This window comes from Leuciscus leuciscus (assembly GCF_965113295.1).
Source record: "Leuciscus leuciscus genome assembly, chromosome: 1".
NCBI lineage: Eukaryota > Metazoa > Chordata > Actinopteri > Cypriniformes > Leuciscidae > Leuciscus > Leuciscus leuciscus.
Genome location: NC_138725.1, coordinates 62908182 through 62923726, shown reverse-complemented (window position 1 = coordinate 62923726; position 15545 = coordinate 62908182). Strand labels below are relative to the sequence as shown.

Sequence of the window (15545 nt, the reverse complement as noted above, 5' to 3'; positions counted from 1 at the left end):
TTCCCTAAAATGGGAACAGTAATATAATACGAGGTGAATTAAACATATGAGGTGTTTCATAATACAGACAGAGCCTTATGAAAAAGATTTAACACAACAGTCGAAAATATAACAATAAAAAAGCTAGAGACTATTACATTTAGTGATATACATTTCAGAAAGTAGAAATAAATAGGAAACTTAAAAAATATAACTTTTTTTTTTAATTAAATAAATAAAAAAGTAGGGTTTTAAAATCAATTCTGGACGCTGGCAGGATCTCGTCTGACCTGAAGAAGAGACGCAGTGACCTCATGTGACCCAGGTCAACTCTGAACACCCCACACAGGTGCTCTAACGCCATGACCTTCTGCTGCTCCTCCCACCGAACTCCCTGTGATTGGCTGCAGTCGGAGGGGGCGTGGCTGTCCAGGCTGGAGGCGGAGCTTGCCGAGTGAGCCATGGGTTCATCGCACTCCCTGGAAAATAATGGTGTTATAATCTCTGTTAATATTTATATAATAAAGAGGGAGAATGGTGATAAATAGTAATTGTTAAACTACCTCAGCACGTCATTTCTATTAATTCCTATTCATTTTGGAACAATGTATATTGTAAAAAGCGCTATATAAATAAAGTGAAATTAAGAGGAACAAGGGTGGAAGGAGCAATTATCTCATTATTTTTGCAATTACATTAGGTGTCCATTGCGCCGCAGAAAAACAAATGCCACTAGCAACCCATTTAACTCTTGAAATGCATTCCTGAAAAAAAAAAGGTTCCATTGGGAATTGACTGGATTGTGAAAATGCATTATAGTATATGCAAGAATCGAGTTCCACTTGTATGACAATTTGCTAAGACAAAATCTAAATGGTTATTTGGCTATGTTTAACATAATCATCAAACTATGACCCACAGATGTGCAGGTGATACCAAACAAAGTCATTTCAGATGTGAAATATCTACATTTTGATGAAGGACAAATGCTTTTTCCTTTGGAATAACACGGAATAATGCACAATAAGACTGATTAATTAAGTGATAAATGTAATATGATTATTTATAATTTCATGTTGCCATCATGTTGAGACTAAAAGAATAAAAGATATATACGATATATGTGTGTGTATTTTAGTCATAGAATATCAACGTGTATAACAACATTTTATTCAGCTATTTTTGTTTGATTAACATTTTCTATCAAGTTAATTAAACGTTAACTATCTAAAACCTTTTCGATGAGCTCCACATGACAGCTTAATTCAGCTGCTCTCTCTATTGTAAATCTGCGAACCAATTCATCCGTTCTGCCGTTGAGTTTTCAGTGTGAAATTCAACGACAGCTGTAGGTGTGGAATAGCGCGCGTGAGCGTGTGTGTGTGTGTGTGTGTGTGTGTGTGTGAGTGAGGACACTGGAAGTGAAGAGGAATGAGAGGAATGCTGGGAGGTTATTGTGCTGGCAGGAGCCAAGCAGAGACACAAATCAAGCAGCCTGGCAGCCAATTTCCCCTGACAGCCCTTTTCTCTCTCTCGCTGTGCGAGTCTCTCTGTAACTGTCTCTCGACCTCTTGCTGTAGCCAGAGCTGTAACCTGAACCGTGGGACCTCTGCATCTCTCTCACGCTCGTCTTTTTCTCTAACAGAGCACGTCTAACAGTCCAAACGCACCTCCAGACACGTCCCCTGTCACTGATCCACTCTGGGAGCCGAAGGTTTATGGGTCATGTGGTATTTGAGAGGTCTCTCAGAGTCCACACTACAGCAGGATCACACACACAAGGCCATATGGCGGGCTGAGGCCGTGACAGAGAGCACACGGTGCAAAGTTACATCTCATGTTCTTTACAGACCCTTGTTTTCTACGCTGTGAGCATCAGTGGCTTTACAGACAGATGAAAATAACCTAGTTAGAAGGACAGATGGATGTATACCTAAAGGGATGTTACTAAGGAACAGGAGAAACGGTAAAAAAATAAAATAAAAAAAAACCTAGGTAACTAAACTGACCTAACCAACTACATGGACAGGTAGAAGTTAGCTGGTTGATTGATTGAATAGTTAGAAGGACAGATGGATGTATACCTAAATGGATGTTACTAAGGAACAGGAGAAACAGGTTTAAAAAAATAAATAAAATACAATAAAAAATAACCTAGGTAACTAAACTGAACTAACCAACTAGATGATAGAAGTTAGTTGGTTGATTGATTAGTTGGATGGATAGCCACATAAATGTTAGTGAGTAAAGGGATAAACAGAAGGTAACTAAACCGGACTAACTACATTTGTAGATATTAATTAGCTTATTGATTGATTAGTTAGATGGATATCCATATAGGTGTTAGTTAGGAATAGGAGAGACATGAGAAAATAAGGTAACTAAACTGAACTAACCTATTTGATTGATAGAAGTTAGTTGGTCGATTATTTAGTTAGTTGGATAGATGGATGGACTGTTAGGAACAGGAGGAAAATTATAAATTTAGGTTAGAGATCCAACTAACTATCCATCCATCTTTGTAATAACCGGTAACTGTGAATCTGTACCAGTGCGATTTCAGGGACGTTTTTCCAGGGACTGAACTCCCACTGGGACAGGCACTACCCCTCAGGGGCTGTTTATTACATCATAGGTAAACACATTCCCCCAGAGCCAGAGCGGTCCAACACTGTTAACACATTACAATTACATCATCCTCAGCAAAACATCACCTCAAAGTCTGCAACTGAGCACAGGATCTAGAGTTTTTATACCTCTGCCATCCACACGGACCGAGTTCACTTCCAGCTTTTCTGTCTCTCAAACCTGGGGTTTTCTTGCTCTAACGAAATGAAAGAGTTTGATGTACTAAGTAGACACAGAAATATTGTAAAAAGATATAAATAAAGCAGGTCATTTAGAAGTTACCATAGTATTGACGGACCCATGAGGACATTTACATACGACCACCCGTGTTTACAATGAAAATCAGCATTCAGCAACTCTAACTTCACATAATAAGAGGCTAGCCAATCATAACAGAGGTCATTTACATATTGAAAAACAGCCTGTGTTATCTAAAAATCTGAGACAGGGTGGAAAATGGTCAAAACGCTACAAATACGGAGCAGATCTCAAAGATTCATTCATGATTTCTTTATTCCTTAAATCCTATACTGAGCGAGCCAAACCATGACATGGGAGAAAAAGAAAAACAACAGAGAAGGAGGGAATCAAAACATCTAGTATGAAACTCGCAAGTAACAGTGAGAAAGAGAAGGAGGAAGAACACTATACAGGCAGATTAAAAGAGAAGCCAGAAACAGGCAAATATAAACATTAAGGATCCAAAGAGGAAGTGGAAGCCAGAAAATGAATGGCAAAAAAAAAAACAGGCCAAAGAGAACGTTCTCCACCCAAAAGAACACAGAGGAATGAAGCAGTCCATCACAGTCTCAAGTCAAACATAAACCACTGATATTTATGATCCGATGGGCAGCTCATGTCCCGGCCTCACCCCCGCAGCTGAGGCCAAATAACAAAGGGAGGAAATCATAGTGAAAGAGGGAATGTTAGATGAAGCAGCAGGGGGAGGGAATCTGTGGACGATCACAGACTGAGATCTCTCCCTGCCAGCCTGCACTTCTGAAACGCTCTCTCTCATGCATATCGCCCTGTAATGTCCCCTCCATGTGGTCACAGTGGAGCATTACAAGTAGAATATTCAGAGTGGATTATATTCAGAGAATAACATTTAAATATAACATTTTTAAAAAGTGCAATGAAAGAATTATCTTATTATTTACGGTGAAAAACAGTAAGCAGGATTTCCCTGCAAATTTGATTATATTTTATTGAAATAGCTATGTTTATTTGATTTATTTATACATTATTTTATGTTATGTATATATAATATATATAACATATATAACATAAAATGTAAAAAAAAAAAAAAAAAAAAAAAAAAATGTACTTCTGGGTTAGCAAATATAAATATTCTATGTCTTAAAGGGATACTCCACTTTTTTTGGAAATAGGCTCATTTTACAACTCCCCCAGAGTTAAACAGTTGAGTTTTACCGTTTTCGAATCCATTCAGCCGAACTCCGGGTCTGGGGGTACCACTTTTAGCATAGCTTAGCATAGATCATTGAATCGGACAAGACCATTAGCTGCTAGCATCTCACGATGTAACGACAGAAGAGTCAAGTTTTAAATAGGAAAAATATCGAAACTCTTTGGTCATTTTTTTGAGAGAGATGCTAGCAGCTAATGGTCTTGTCCGATTCAATGATCTATGCTAAGCTATGCTAAAAGTGGTACCGCCAGACCCGGAGATCGGCTGAATGGATTCGAAAACGGTAAGACTCAACTGTTTAACTCTGGGGGAGTTGTAAAATGAGCCTATTTCCAAAAAAAAGTGGAGTATCCCTTTAAAACACTTCTTGCTGCATAATGTGTCATTCCACATACTTTAAAAAAAAAAAATGTATGCCGTATACACTAATCAGTAATCATGCTGGTATTCCATTACAAAAACCATTGACAACAAAAGCGTTATATCATTACATCTGTGGTAACACTTATGGGAGACGGACCGTGATCACAGGATGCTGTAGAGGTTCAGAGCAGAAACACATGATGCTGTACTGAAAAATGTAATAAGTCATGCCGAGCTGATCTATGAATTATGAATAAGCTCTGAGCAGCTCCTCTTACTACACACAGACCTGCAGCAGCATGACAGACGCATGCTAACATCCAACATCCACTGAACACACCTGGTGCAATTCAACGCCTCACACGCAATTTCAGTTCAAAAGGTTACATGGTCTGGTAAGATGCCCAAGATATATTATAATTTAAGATCACAAATAAATAATCGTAATAATAAATAAATAAGTTATCAGGCAACAGGACATAAATTCAAATTGCAGTTTCTGCCAAATTATAATGGTTTTATATACATATATCAGTGCTGGTCAGAATTATTTGCCCCCTTGGCAAAACAGAGACCATTCCTCCATACAGAATCTCTCCAGATACTTCAGATTCCCAGATCCATGTTGGCGCTTCTTCTCTTCAGTTCAGCCCACTCATTTTCTATAGGGTTCAGGTCAGATGCATCTGCAATGGCCATCCCAGTCCCTAGACCTGAACCCTATAGAAAATGAGTATGGAGGAATGGTCTCGGATCTCTTGTCAGGTGTTCTTCAAACTCATCAGGCATTATAGGAGAAGACTCAGAGATGTAATCTTGGAAAAAGGAGGTTGCAAAAAGTATTTAATAAAAGGGGGCAAATAATTGTTCCCAATGTGTTTTGGAGGAAAACATTTATTTCATAATGTGATTTTCTCCCCACTTACAATTCTTTTACTTCAATGAAAGGTTCGATTTTTGCAATTTTAAAAAATAAAATATCAAAAGGATAAACAATGCAGATTTATTTTTTACAGCCATCTTTGATCATATTTACCAAGGGGGCAAATAATTCTGACCAGCACTGTGTATGTATACATATATATATATATATATATATATATATATATATATATATATATATATATATATATATATATACGTATATATGTACTGTAAAATCATAATATACACTACTGTTCAAATGTCAGGGGTCAGTAAGATGTTTTGTTTTAATTAATATTTTTATTCTGCGTTGTTGATGCATAAAACTGATCAGTTGTACCAGTAAATAGATTTATTACTTCAATGAAATGCTGTTATTTTGATCTAATCATTAAAGAATCCTCTTTTTTTTATCAGTTTCCACAAAAATATGAAGCAGCACAACTTTCAACATTGACGATAATCATAAATGTTTCTTGAGCATCAAATCAACATATTTGAATGATTTTTGATGGATTATGTGAAACAGTGACGACAGGTGAAAACTTAAAGGAGTTACTAAACCTAAAATATACATTTTAAGTCTTAAAGCTGATTAAAACAAGTCCATGGACACATTCAACTAGCCTCACACGTTTCTTGTCTCGTCACAATCAATTATGAATGACATAAATTCATCCTACTGTACGTTTTCAATTCAGAATGGCGAAATTTGAGTAGTTTGCATCACTAGATATTACTGTTGGCCGTTTAACATGTATATCATAAGACAGTTGGCAAATATTAATATCTTACCTCGCACTCTTTCGCGTTTAAAAACAAAAGCGACGTGCTGGAATTCATGTACAGTATCTGAAACAGTAAGCCCCACCTTCTTTGATTTAATTGACCGCCTCAATCATTTTGACATTGACGAGCGCTGTTAGACCGCCAAAGCAAACCAGCCAACATTTTTTACTTTTAAAACATTTTTCCATCCTAGCATCAACAAAGAGCAGCATCAAGAGTATCACATCAAATCAAATGACCATATCTATGACGTTTACAGCCTTGAAATGACCCTGTGTGGCACAAATGCAGACCCTTTATCATCAGTTCTGTCTATTTCTGCATGCATATGTTTTCTCACCTGCTCTCATTATCCAGGAACACAGAGCTGCTGCTCTCGCCCAGAGCCTCGCTGACCGGAGACAGGCAGAAGGGCGAGGAGAAGGTGTCCGAGTCCGAGCCGAGGGTGCTGTCGCGGCTCACCTCGTCCGCAGAGAGCTCGCAGGAGCCTTCATCGCCCTCTTCCAAAAGCTGCTGGTTCTGTAAAGCCGGCTCTTCATCCTCCTCTTCCTCAGGGGCGGGCGGCGGGCGAGAGTGGCTCCGGTGGGTTCGGCGTCGGGGGTTGCGACGGACGGGTGAGCTTTCGGGCGTGATGTAACGGAGCGCCTCCTCGTCCTGCCGCTGGATGCGAGAGTTGGGCACCCAGGTGAGGATGAGGGTGGAGCCGAGGGTCTCGTCTTTCTCCAGGTGCACACACAGGTAACCTGAAAGAGGACACAGTCAGAAGAAGAAGAAAAAAATTCTCAATCTGGCAGGCTCTAAGCTGATTGGCCGACTTCACGCAACTTCAGATCTCTGAAAGAGTTTTATTTGAGGCATGTTGTAGCAAGGCTACTTGTTAAAGGGTTAGTTCACCCAAAAATGAGAATTCTGTCAGAAATTACTCACCCTCATGTTGTTCCAACCCCGTAAGACTTTTGTTCATCTTCGGAACACAAATTAAGATATTTTTGATGAAATCTGAGAGCTGTCTCACTCCTTCATAGGCTTCTATGGGATCGAAACTTGCCGGCCCAGAAAAGTTAGTAAAGACATCGTTAAAATTGGGTTGTACGTCAGAACGTAGGCTCACTATTGGCCAGCATCACATGACCAGCGTCGGCCAATAGTGAGCCTACGTTCTGACGTACAACCCAGAAGCGCTGCGCTGTTACACTATGTGAACTCTCTCAGAGGCCCACACAGAAGAACATTAATAGTTGAATAAAGTCGTTATTTTTGTTGTTTTTTTGCGCACAAAAAGTATTCTCGTCGCTTGATAAACTTAAGGTTGAGCCATTGTAGTCACTTGGACTATATTAACGATGTCTTTACTAACTTTCTGGGCCGGCAAGTTTCGATACCATAGAAGCCTGGAGTGATCCAGCTCTCAGATTTCATCAAAAATATCTTAATTTGTGTTCCGAAGATGAACGAAAGTCTTACGGGGTTGGAACAACATGAGGGTGAGTAATTACTGACAGAATTCTCCTTTTTGGGTGAACTAACCCTTTAACTAGACATCCACAAGCAGAAAAAGACTGCATCACTTTTACTTCTTATTTTACAGATTAATAAAAAAATAAAAAAAATTAATACAATTGCAAAAAAAAACCCACTGTGAATCTACAGGTCTAGTGCAAAATAACAAGAAAGCTAACTGTGAAAAAACATAATATTGATAATTTTTTTGAACATTCACAAATGTATCATGATTTCACAAATATTTATTTTTTATTTAAAAGATTACATTCTATATAGATTAATACTGTAAACACATTTCTAAATTAGACACAATTAGTGACAATTAACAGTGAAAAGCAAAATTGGTTCTGTAATTTTACACTCCTGTTTATTTACTCCTGTAAATAAATTAATAGCCTACTTTTACTCAGCAAGGACACATAAAATTTATCAAAAGTGACAGAAAAGGTATTTACGGTGTTACAAATCACTGTTCTGTTCTGTTTAAAATCAACGCTGTTCTTTTGAACTTTCTATTCATTAAAGAATCCTGAAAAAAAAAGAAAAAAATAATAATTCCAGTTTCCCCAATAAATATTAAGCGGCAAAACTGTTTTCAACATTGATAATAATCAGATATGTTTCTTGAGCACCAACTCAGCATATTATTATGATTTCTGAAGGATCATGTGACACTGAAGACTGGAGTAATGATGCTGAAAATTCAGCTTTGATCACAGGAATAAATTACATTTTAAAATACATTAGAATAGAAAACAGTTATTTTGAATGGTAATAATATTTCACAATGTTAAAGTTTTTATTGTAATTCTGATCAAATAAATGCAGCCTTGGTGAGCATGAGAGACTTCTTTCAACAATACTGCATCTAAACACGGCTCAACAATATCTGCAAAAAGCTCATGTTTTACAGCTATAATGTAACTCATTATAAATGAATTCATAAAGACCCTTTTGCTGAAGATTATGGCATACGATGGCAAAACATTACTGATCATATGACCATTATTTATAAACAGGTGTACTGTAGATTACGGGTGTGTGTGTGTGTATGTGTGTGGTACCTGGGTGATGTTCAGGCAGTCCAGGCAGGGGCTCGGCCGGGTGCACACACACATTGTTCTTGGAGAAGATGATCTCTCCATCCAGCACAGTCCGTGATCCCCCCATGCCCACGTTAAACGTCAAAAGGTCCGAGGCTTTGGATGATGCACGTCGCAGGAGTCGACCGAATGACATCTCCTCCAGTGAGCGCTCACTGCTCCCATCCTCTGACAAAGCAACAAAAGGAGAACCAAGCGTGTTCATTTTCCAAGCAATCAGACTTTTTTTTCACTTGCTGAACAATAAGAACAATAAAATGAGAGATTTAGAAAGCAGAATATCATAGAGACTTGGGGGTGGTAACTTTTGAACACCATAGAAGAGTTTATAAAATACATACGGTGCGTCCAAAATCACATACTATACGAGTATGTACTACATTTGATTTTGAATTGGAATTTACTGCAAGACCTTTAAAAAAAGTGTGTTCTATATAGTATTAATATGTAGCCTGGTTAAAACCAGACCATTCTCAGAAGTAACTGAGTTATGGTCTGGCAAAGCTTCATTAATAACTCATTTCCAAAGGGGCGTCACCAACGGACGTCGCTCAAATGCTTCTGGGCGCAATTGGATAGACCTAAAACCAATCAGAACGATCGTCATCGTGTAAAGCCATATGCTGCGTCCCAATTCGCCTAAGTTACACTACGCCATAAAAGTATGAATATGAAGAAAAGGTATTTACTTTTGAATGTGTAGCAAAAAAGTAGGCAAGCTTTGGGACATACTACTTCGTCATCTTTATCGGACGGATCTGTCGCGTGCGTCCTGTCACGTAAACTGCCCTGTCAATCATCTTGTCACAGTTAAAATCCTCTATTAAATCTAATTTCATTTCCTACCGTTTCGGAGAGAAATGTAGTAGCACGTCCATCTGCCAGTGGGTCTTTCATGGAGACTGTCCTCATGTGTTTGCAATTTGAATATAATAATGCATTTAAAAAATGGTGCGCTTCACCAATGGACGGCTCAAATGCCTCTGGGCGCAATTGGATAGACCTAAAACCAATCAGCGATCGTCATCGTGTAAAGCCCGCCTCAACGTTTCTGATTGGTGCCTCGATTTGGACGGATTAGAAATCGGCTTGAATGGGCTCTTTGCCAGACTACTTGCAGAGCAAATCTAAATTTGCCGGAAGTTGTCTGGGTTTTCCCAGGCTAATTAATATGGGTAGTATGAATGAAATTCGTACGTACAACATCCACCATGTTGTACCGTCACGTGATCTACCAGCGTCAGTTACGTCGCTTCACTGTCATTCATAATCCTCTCCTGTGGCCTCATGGGATAGTAAAGTGTCCATCGTACGCACACTTCAGAATCTCGCCGGAAATAGTAGGTCATCCTGGGACTTTTTGCCTACTCTTTTATGAGTACTGTGAATTCGGAATTGTTGAAACATGTAAATACTACTCTTTTGGCATACAGTTTTTCGCATACTATATAGTAGCGAAGCATTTGATTTCGGATTTAGCGATAGCAATGTGCTAAACACTCAAAACAACCACGTAGCAACACTTTGGCAACCACCAAGAACACTCAAGCACTGCAGAGGCGACATGAACAATTTTTGAATAATCTACGTAGGTATTGAATTCTTTGAGACCATAAGATACTAATGAGACCTTATCATAACAATGTATGAATAATGTCACCTTCTTGAAACATGGTTAGTTGTGACTAAGTCACACATAGACACACCTTAAAACAAACAGACACACAATTGTGCCAACTCACAGGAGGAACTCAAAGCTACAGCCATGCATGTTATCTGTTCAACAGACGGAAGCGTAAGTTACCAAATGTTATTAGAAAAAACAACCTTTATAAAACACTTGATTATCCTTCTTTTTTTTTTATACCAGACTCTGCCAGAGTCTTAATAATGTTCAAAACCCAACAAGCTACAGGCAAAATGCAATACCTCACCTAAACTTTAGACACTACTGCCAATTCTTGCCAAAACTATAAATTTTTATGACCATGTTAACTGAGACTGAGAGACTATATTGAATAATTTGAGCTACCACTACTGCATATTTAAAAAATATATATATTTTTTTTTTTCAAAATCCTGCTTCTGTTTGTGCTACAGACATGCATGGTTCCTCAAATACGTTTTTAATTCCTCAAAAAAGCGATCAGAACTACTTGGGTCAGTAAGCAACAATCTAGCAACCCTATGGCAATGCACTAAAAACTAGAATATCTTAGCACCCACTATTCACAAATGTAAAAATACTATAAAAATTGTATCTGTGCTGCCGTAGGACTGTTTAAGTGCACTGCAAAAACACTAAAAGGCGATTAAAAATGTGATTCAAACTTTCAAAGCATCTAAAACATACATTCATATTTTTAACTGAAACAAATAGATATGTAAACTGCTCAAAAAAACAAATTATGCAACATTCAGAGTCATCCATCACTTGTGACTTTCTCAATCTTCCTCTTCTGTCTTGTGATCTCATTTTTTCCTGTCAGCTCTTCCTCTACCGGAAAGGCAATGCTCAGTTGTGCTGATTAGAGGTCAACTTCCTGCCACAAAACCAAAGTATATGAAAAGCTAAAATCTCATCTAGCTACAATAGTTTCTAATGGTGAGAAACTTTGCAAATTATTATGAACCATAAAACAGGCTGAAGACACTCATTACGCAACCAGTGAAAACTCTAGAGAACACTTCCTGAGAGAAACTCAAACCTTGATAAAGCAAATGATCAAATTTGCCAACACACTTGGCAGGTTTGGGTCGATTAAAACGAACTCTAGTGCGATTGCTTTGTTAGTGCGGTTCATTTCAGGGAATGAGTGTGAGTGCCATTCGAACCTTGGTGCGCACCAAACAAGTGTGCCTCTGGACAAGTCTCTTTGCTCCATGTCGTTGCGTTCATATTTCAGTCAAATCGCACCAGAGCTCGTTTGGAAGCGGGCCGAGACCCAAATTTTCACATTTCAACTGAACATTGGTGCGGGTCAACTGAAATATGAATACAACCAAAGGGCCTGTCCAAATACCCACACTTGAGAGCGCATAGACACAACAGGAAGTGAGTGTGCAAGACTGTCCCAGGTCTTAAAAACGCTAAAGCTCAGTGCCCTTAATTCACACTCTCTCGAATACCGCCTCGGAGCGCATCCCATCATGCATCATGTTCAGGATCTCACATGCCTTGTAATGGCAAGATGTTGAGAAAAACATTCGACTGCAAGTTAAATTAATTCGATATTACATATAATTTGATATCAAAACATAAAGCTTTGCACATTCTTTTGGTGCAAAGATGAATATTTTGTACAACTTTTGCAACTGCTTTTTTTATCAATTAATTAGAAGCACCACAATTACTAACTAAATTGTGTCCTCTTGTTACATAGGGACTTACTGACCAGACATTCAGTTTGATGCAAAGTATTGAAAATCGAAATAAACACTTAAGTGTGTCTTTTAATGGTGAGACTTTTGTTTTTGTAATCAGACATTTAGATTTATCGACCAATATATCGATTATCGGCTTTCAAATATAAAGAATTATCGGTATTGGCCAAAATGTTCATAGTCCCATCGGATAATCAAAAGTTCTACATACTTGCAGTCTTCATGCCCACTAGAACACAGGCCAAATATGTCATGGAAAATATGGAAATATGTCATGTAGCTAAATAGACAAATGGTCAAGTGACAAGACCGCAAGTGTGGGTATTCGGACAGGCCCATAGACATCTAAACAAACCAAAAACTGGATGTGATGTCACAAGATGCGACCGGACACACTGCTCAAGCACACCTGGTGCTTCTCGTCATAGTTGCCCATTATATTTTGGCACAGGCGTCATAACCGCCTCTTCCTTGTAGCAGATCTTCAGTTGTGTGCAACAGAGAAATTCCTGGTACGGTTCTGACTCCTTTACACACTTCACAAGCTTTTTGTGAGTTCTCAGCTGGTAGAAATACCACCATATGTACATGCATTCAACAAGCACATTTAGCCCAGCACACAGCATTGTTTTGGATGTTCCATCTCAAATATCCATCATTAAATTGGTCCAATCAGGTTGTGATCTAAATCTTATTTCTTTCGTTTTGTACCTTTAGGTTCGGTGTTAAAAATGACAGTGTGCATGCTTTTTTCCATGCGAACCAGGACTAGGCCTAAATGTATAATTTTATACCTAAGCGAACCAAGAGAACCGAATTAGTGTGAACATCATAAGGCAATTTCTGGGAAATTAAGGAAAAGAACAAGTTTGTCATGAAAGCTTAAGACTTGAGTTCAATTATCCTGTATTTTTACAGGAACTATTCAGGTGGATTCATGGCCGCATATCATATGGCTATAATTACAGTGCAAACACGACTCACACGACAGTGAATAAACATGCCACATCATGGCACTGGACTACCAGACATGCAGGCCAAATCAGGAGAAAGGGATTGTGCACTAGTATCATAAGTGTACTAAGAAGAGAGTGCCACTAGTAGAAGCATGTGTTGTTTCTCTTCGGAGCTGTCAGCACTGCTGCAATCTCAAGCTCCATACAACAGAGTCACCAGGAATGCACTTCAGAATCTACACAGAAGTTCATTCGGTGTCTTGCTTTCAAATCAGATCAAATGAAACGCACAATAATATTCCTAAAGAAATCATAGTTCACCCAAAAAGGAAAATTCCCTCATGTTATTCCAAAGATTTATGAAAATCTGACGAATGACCACTGTAATGATTCAATGATTGCACTAGGCAAGATATGACATAACACTTATTGAGCACAAGCTATTTTTAATAAATCAGCCGATGCATTTCAGAAATTATGGAAACATTTTCTGCGTAAAAAATTTTTTCTCTCACAATTCTGACTTTTTTCTCGGAATTGTGAGTTACATTTCGCAATTCAGATTTTTTGTTTCCGCCACAAAATAATAATAATGATAAGGTAATTATCTCACCGTTTTGACTTGTTTTCTCACAATTTAGAGTTTTGGTCTCAGTTAACATCTCGCTATTCCGAGTTAACACCTTGCAATTCTATATTCAGTTTATATACTATATAAGCAGTTTATATCTCGCAACTGCAAGTTCAAAACTCGTAATTGCCAGTTTACATCCTACAATTCTGACTTTTTTCTCGGAATTGTGAGTTAACATTTTGTAATTCAGATTTTTTTTAGATTGAGACTTTTTATCTCACAATTCTGACTTTTTTCTGACTCACAATTGTGAGTTTATTTCTTGCAACAGGAAGTTATAAATTCGTAATTGGCCGTTTAGATCTCGCAATTCCGATTTCTTTGTTTTCGCCACGGAATAAAAAATTTAAATGGCAATTGGGACTTTATTTCACAATTCTGGCTTGTTTTTCCAGCAATCGTGAGCTTATATCTCAAAATGTGGACTTTTTGTCTCAGTTAAAATAACGCATGTTAACATAACTCCTTGCAATTTTGAGTTCATAATTCTGAGGGTGGGAAAAAACTCAAAATTGTGAGAAAAAAAAATTCTGAATTGTAAGATAAAAAGTTAAATAACTTTTTTGTTGTTGTTATTCCGTGGTGGAGACAAGCTTCCATGGAAATGGAAGCACATCTGGTGGTATTTTATTTCATAATTTCACAAAAATGATGATATCAGATGGGAGTTACCTTTAGCAGCATAACATTTGTTAACTAAATGGAGATAAAAGGACAAAACCTAACACATTTTTTCAAACAATATTTATCTTTCTTGAACTGAAGGTGCCAAAAAGCTGTCAAATGAACCCCTTGCTTGTATTTGACTGTCATGCACAAGTGTTGGTTTGTTAGTGAATTATTAGTTTTAGTTTTTTAGTGAAAAAAAAAAAAAAAAAAAAGAGTCTGTTCTTGTTCACATGCCTATTTTTATGGTCCATTTTAGGTTTTTTTTTTAAAGTTTTTTTTTAGCTTGACAGCCCCTGCTCCTAGTATATGCTTTATGTGAAGTAGAGCAGAACATTCTTGAAAACATCTCCTTTTTGTGACCCACTTAATATTAAGTGTCTTTGACTACTATGCAGCATTTAAATTAATAATTTGATTCAATGCACTTACTGTGCAGATTCATGTACATTTTAAATACATTTACATTACACCTACATGTAATTACAGCTGTGATTATTTAGTGTAAATACATCTGTAATTACAATGTTGACCCTTCCCTTAACCCACCCTTAAACCTAACCTTACCACCAAACTCGTCTCTAATCTCACCTGTATCCCACCTCGATAGCAGCAAAAGTGTTTCACAGCACAAGCACATTGTGTTGAACAATTCTCTCTTTATTTTTTTATGCGAATACATAATCATTAAAGGCAACTAATATAAAGTTGGACCTCTTTTCGTGCTCTACAGAATCAAATAAAACTATATGGGTTTGGAATAACATGCAGGTGAGTGAATTACATAATTTAATTTCCTTAAGTAGTGCCTTTATATGTCATAATATTGGGGGCAAAGGCATATTAATCCCAATGTCAAAGTACAAAGTTACAAGTCTTCAGCAAAAAAATAAAAAAGCAATAGGCTACAGTAGATAAATAATACATCAAGAGATATCAAACAAAACTACATAATCAGACACATAAGAACAGACATGTGTTCACATAGATCGTGTTCAGGCCTGTATCAGCAGGTTGATCAGGGTGATTGACCAGTATCAATATTGTATTTTAATGGATAAGCCCTTTCGTCCCACTCAGGATCACATATCGCATATGCGGGCTCATTTCAGATGGAAGTCGCGATGGGGTCCCGTTATATCTGCTATAATAGACACATATGCACTGCACTGCTGTACCCCATA

At 37.7% G+C, this 15545-nt stretch overlaps 1 protein-coding gene across 1 annotated transcript in view; it reads right to left on the bottom strand.

Moving 5' to 3' along the window:
• Positions 1 to 15545, bottom strand: part of tbc1d16 (TBC1 domain family, member 16) — a 28621-nt gene that overhangs the window by 12835 nt on the left and 241 nt on the right. The window contains exons 2-4 of the mRNA XM_082163316.1: positions 8683 to 8889; positions 6456 to 6858; positions 270 to 458 (exon numbers count right to left, since the gene is read on the bottom strand). Coding sequence (XP_082019442.1) covers positions 270 to 458; positions 6456 to 6858; positions 8683 to 8857 — 767 coding nt within the window. The 5' untranslated portion in view covers positions 8858 to 8889. The remainder of the gene's footprint in view (positions 1 to 269; positions 459 to 6455; positions 6859 to 8682; positions 8890 to 15545) is intronic.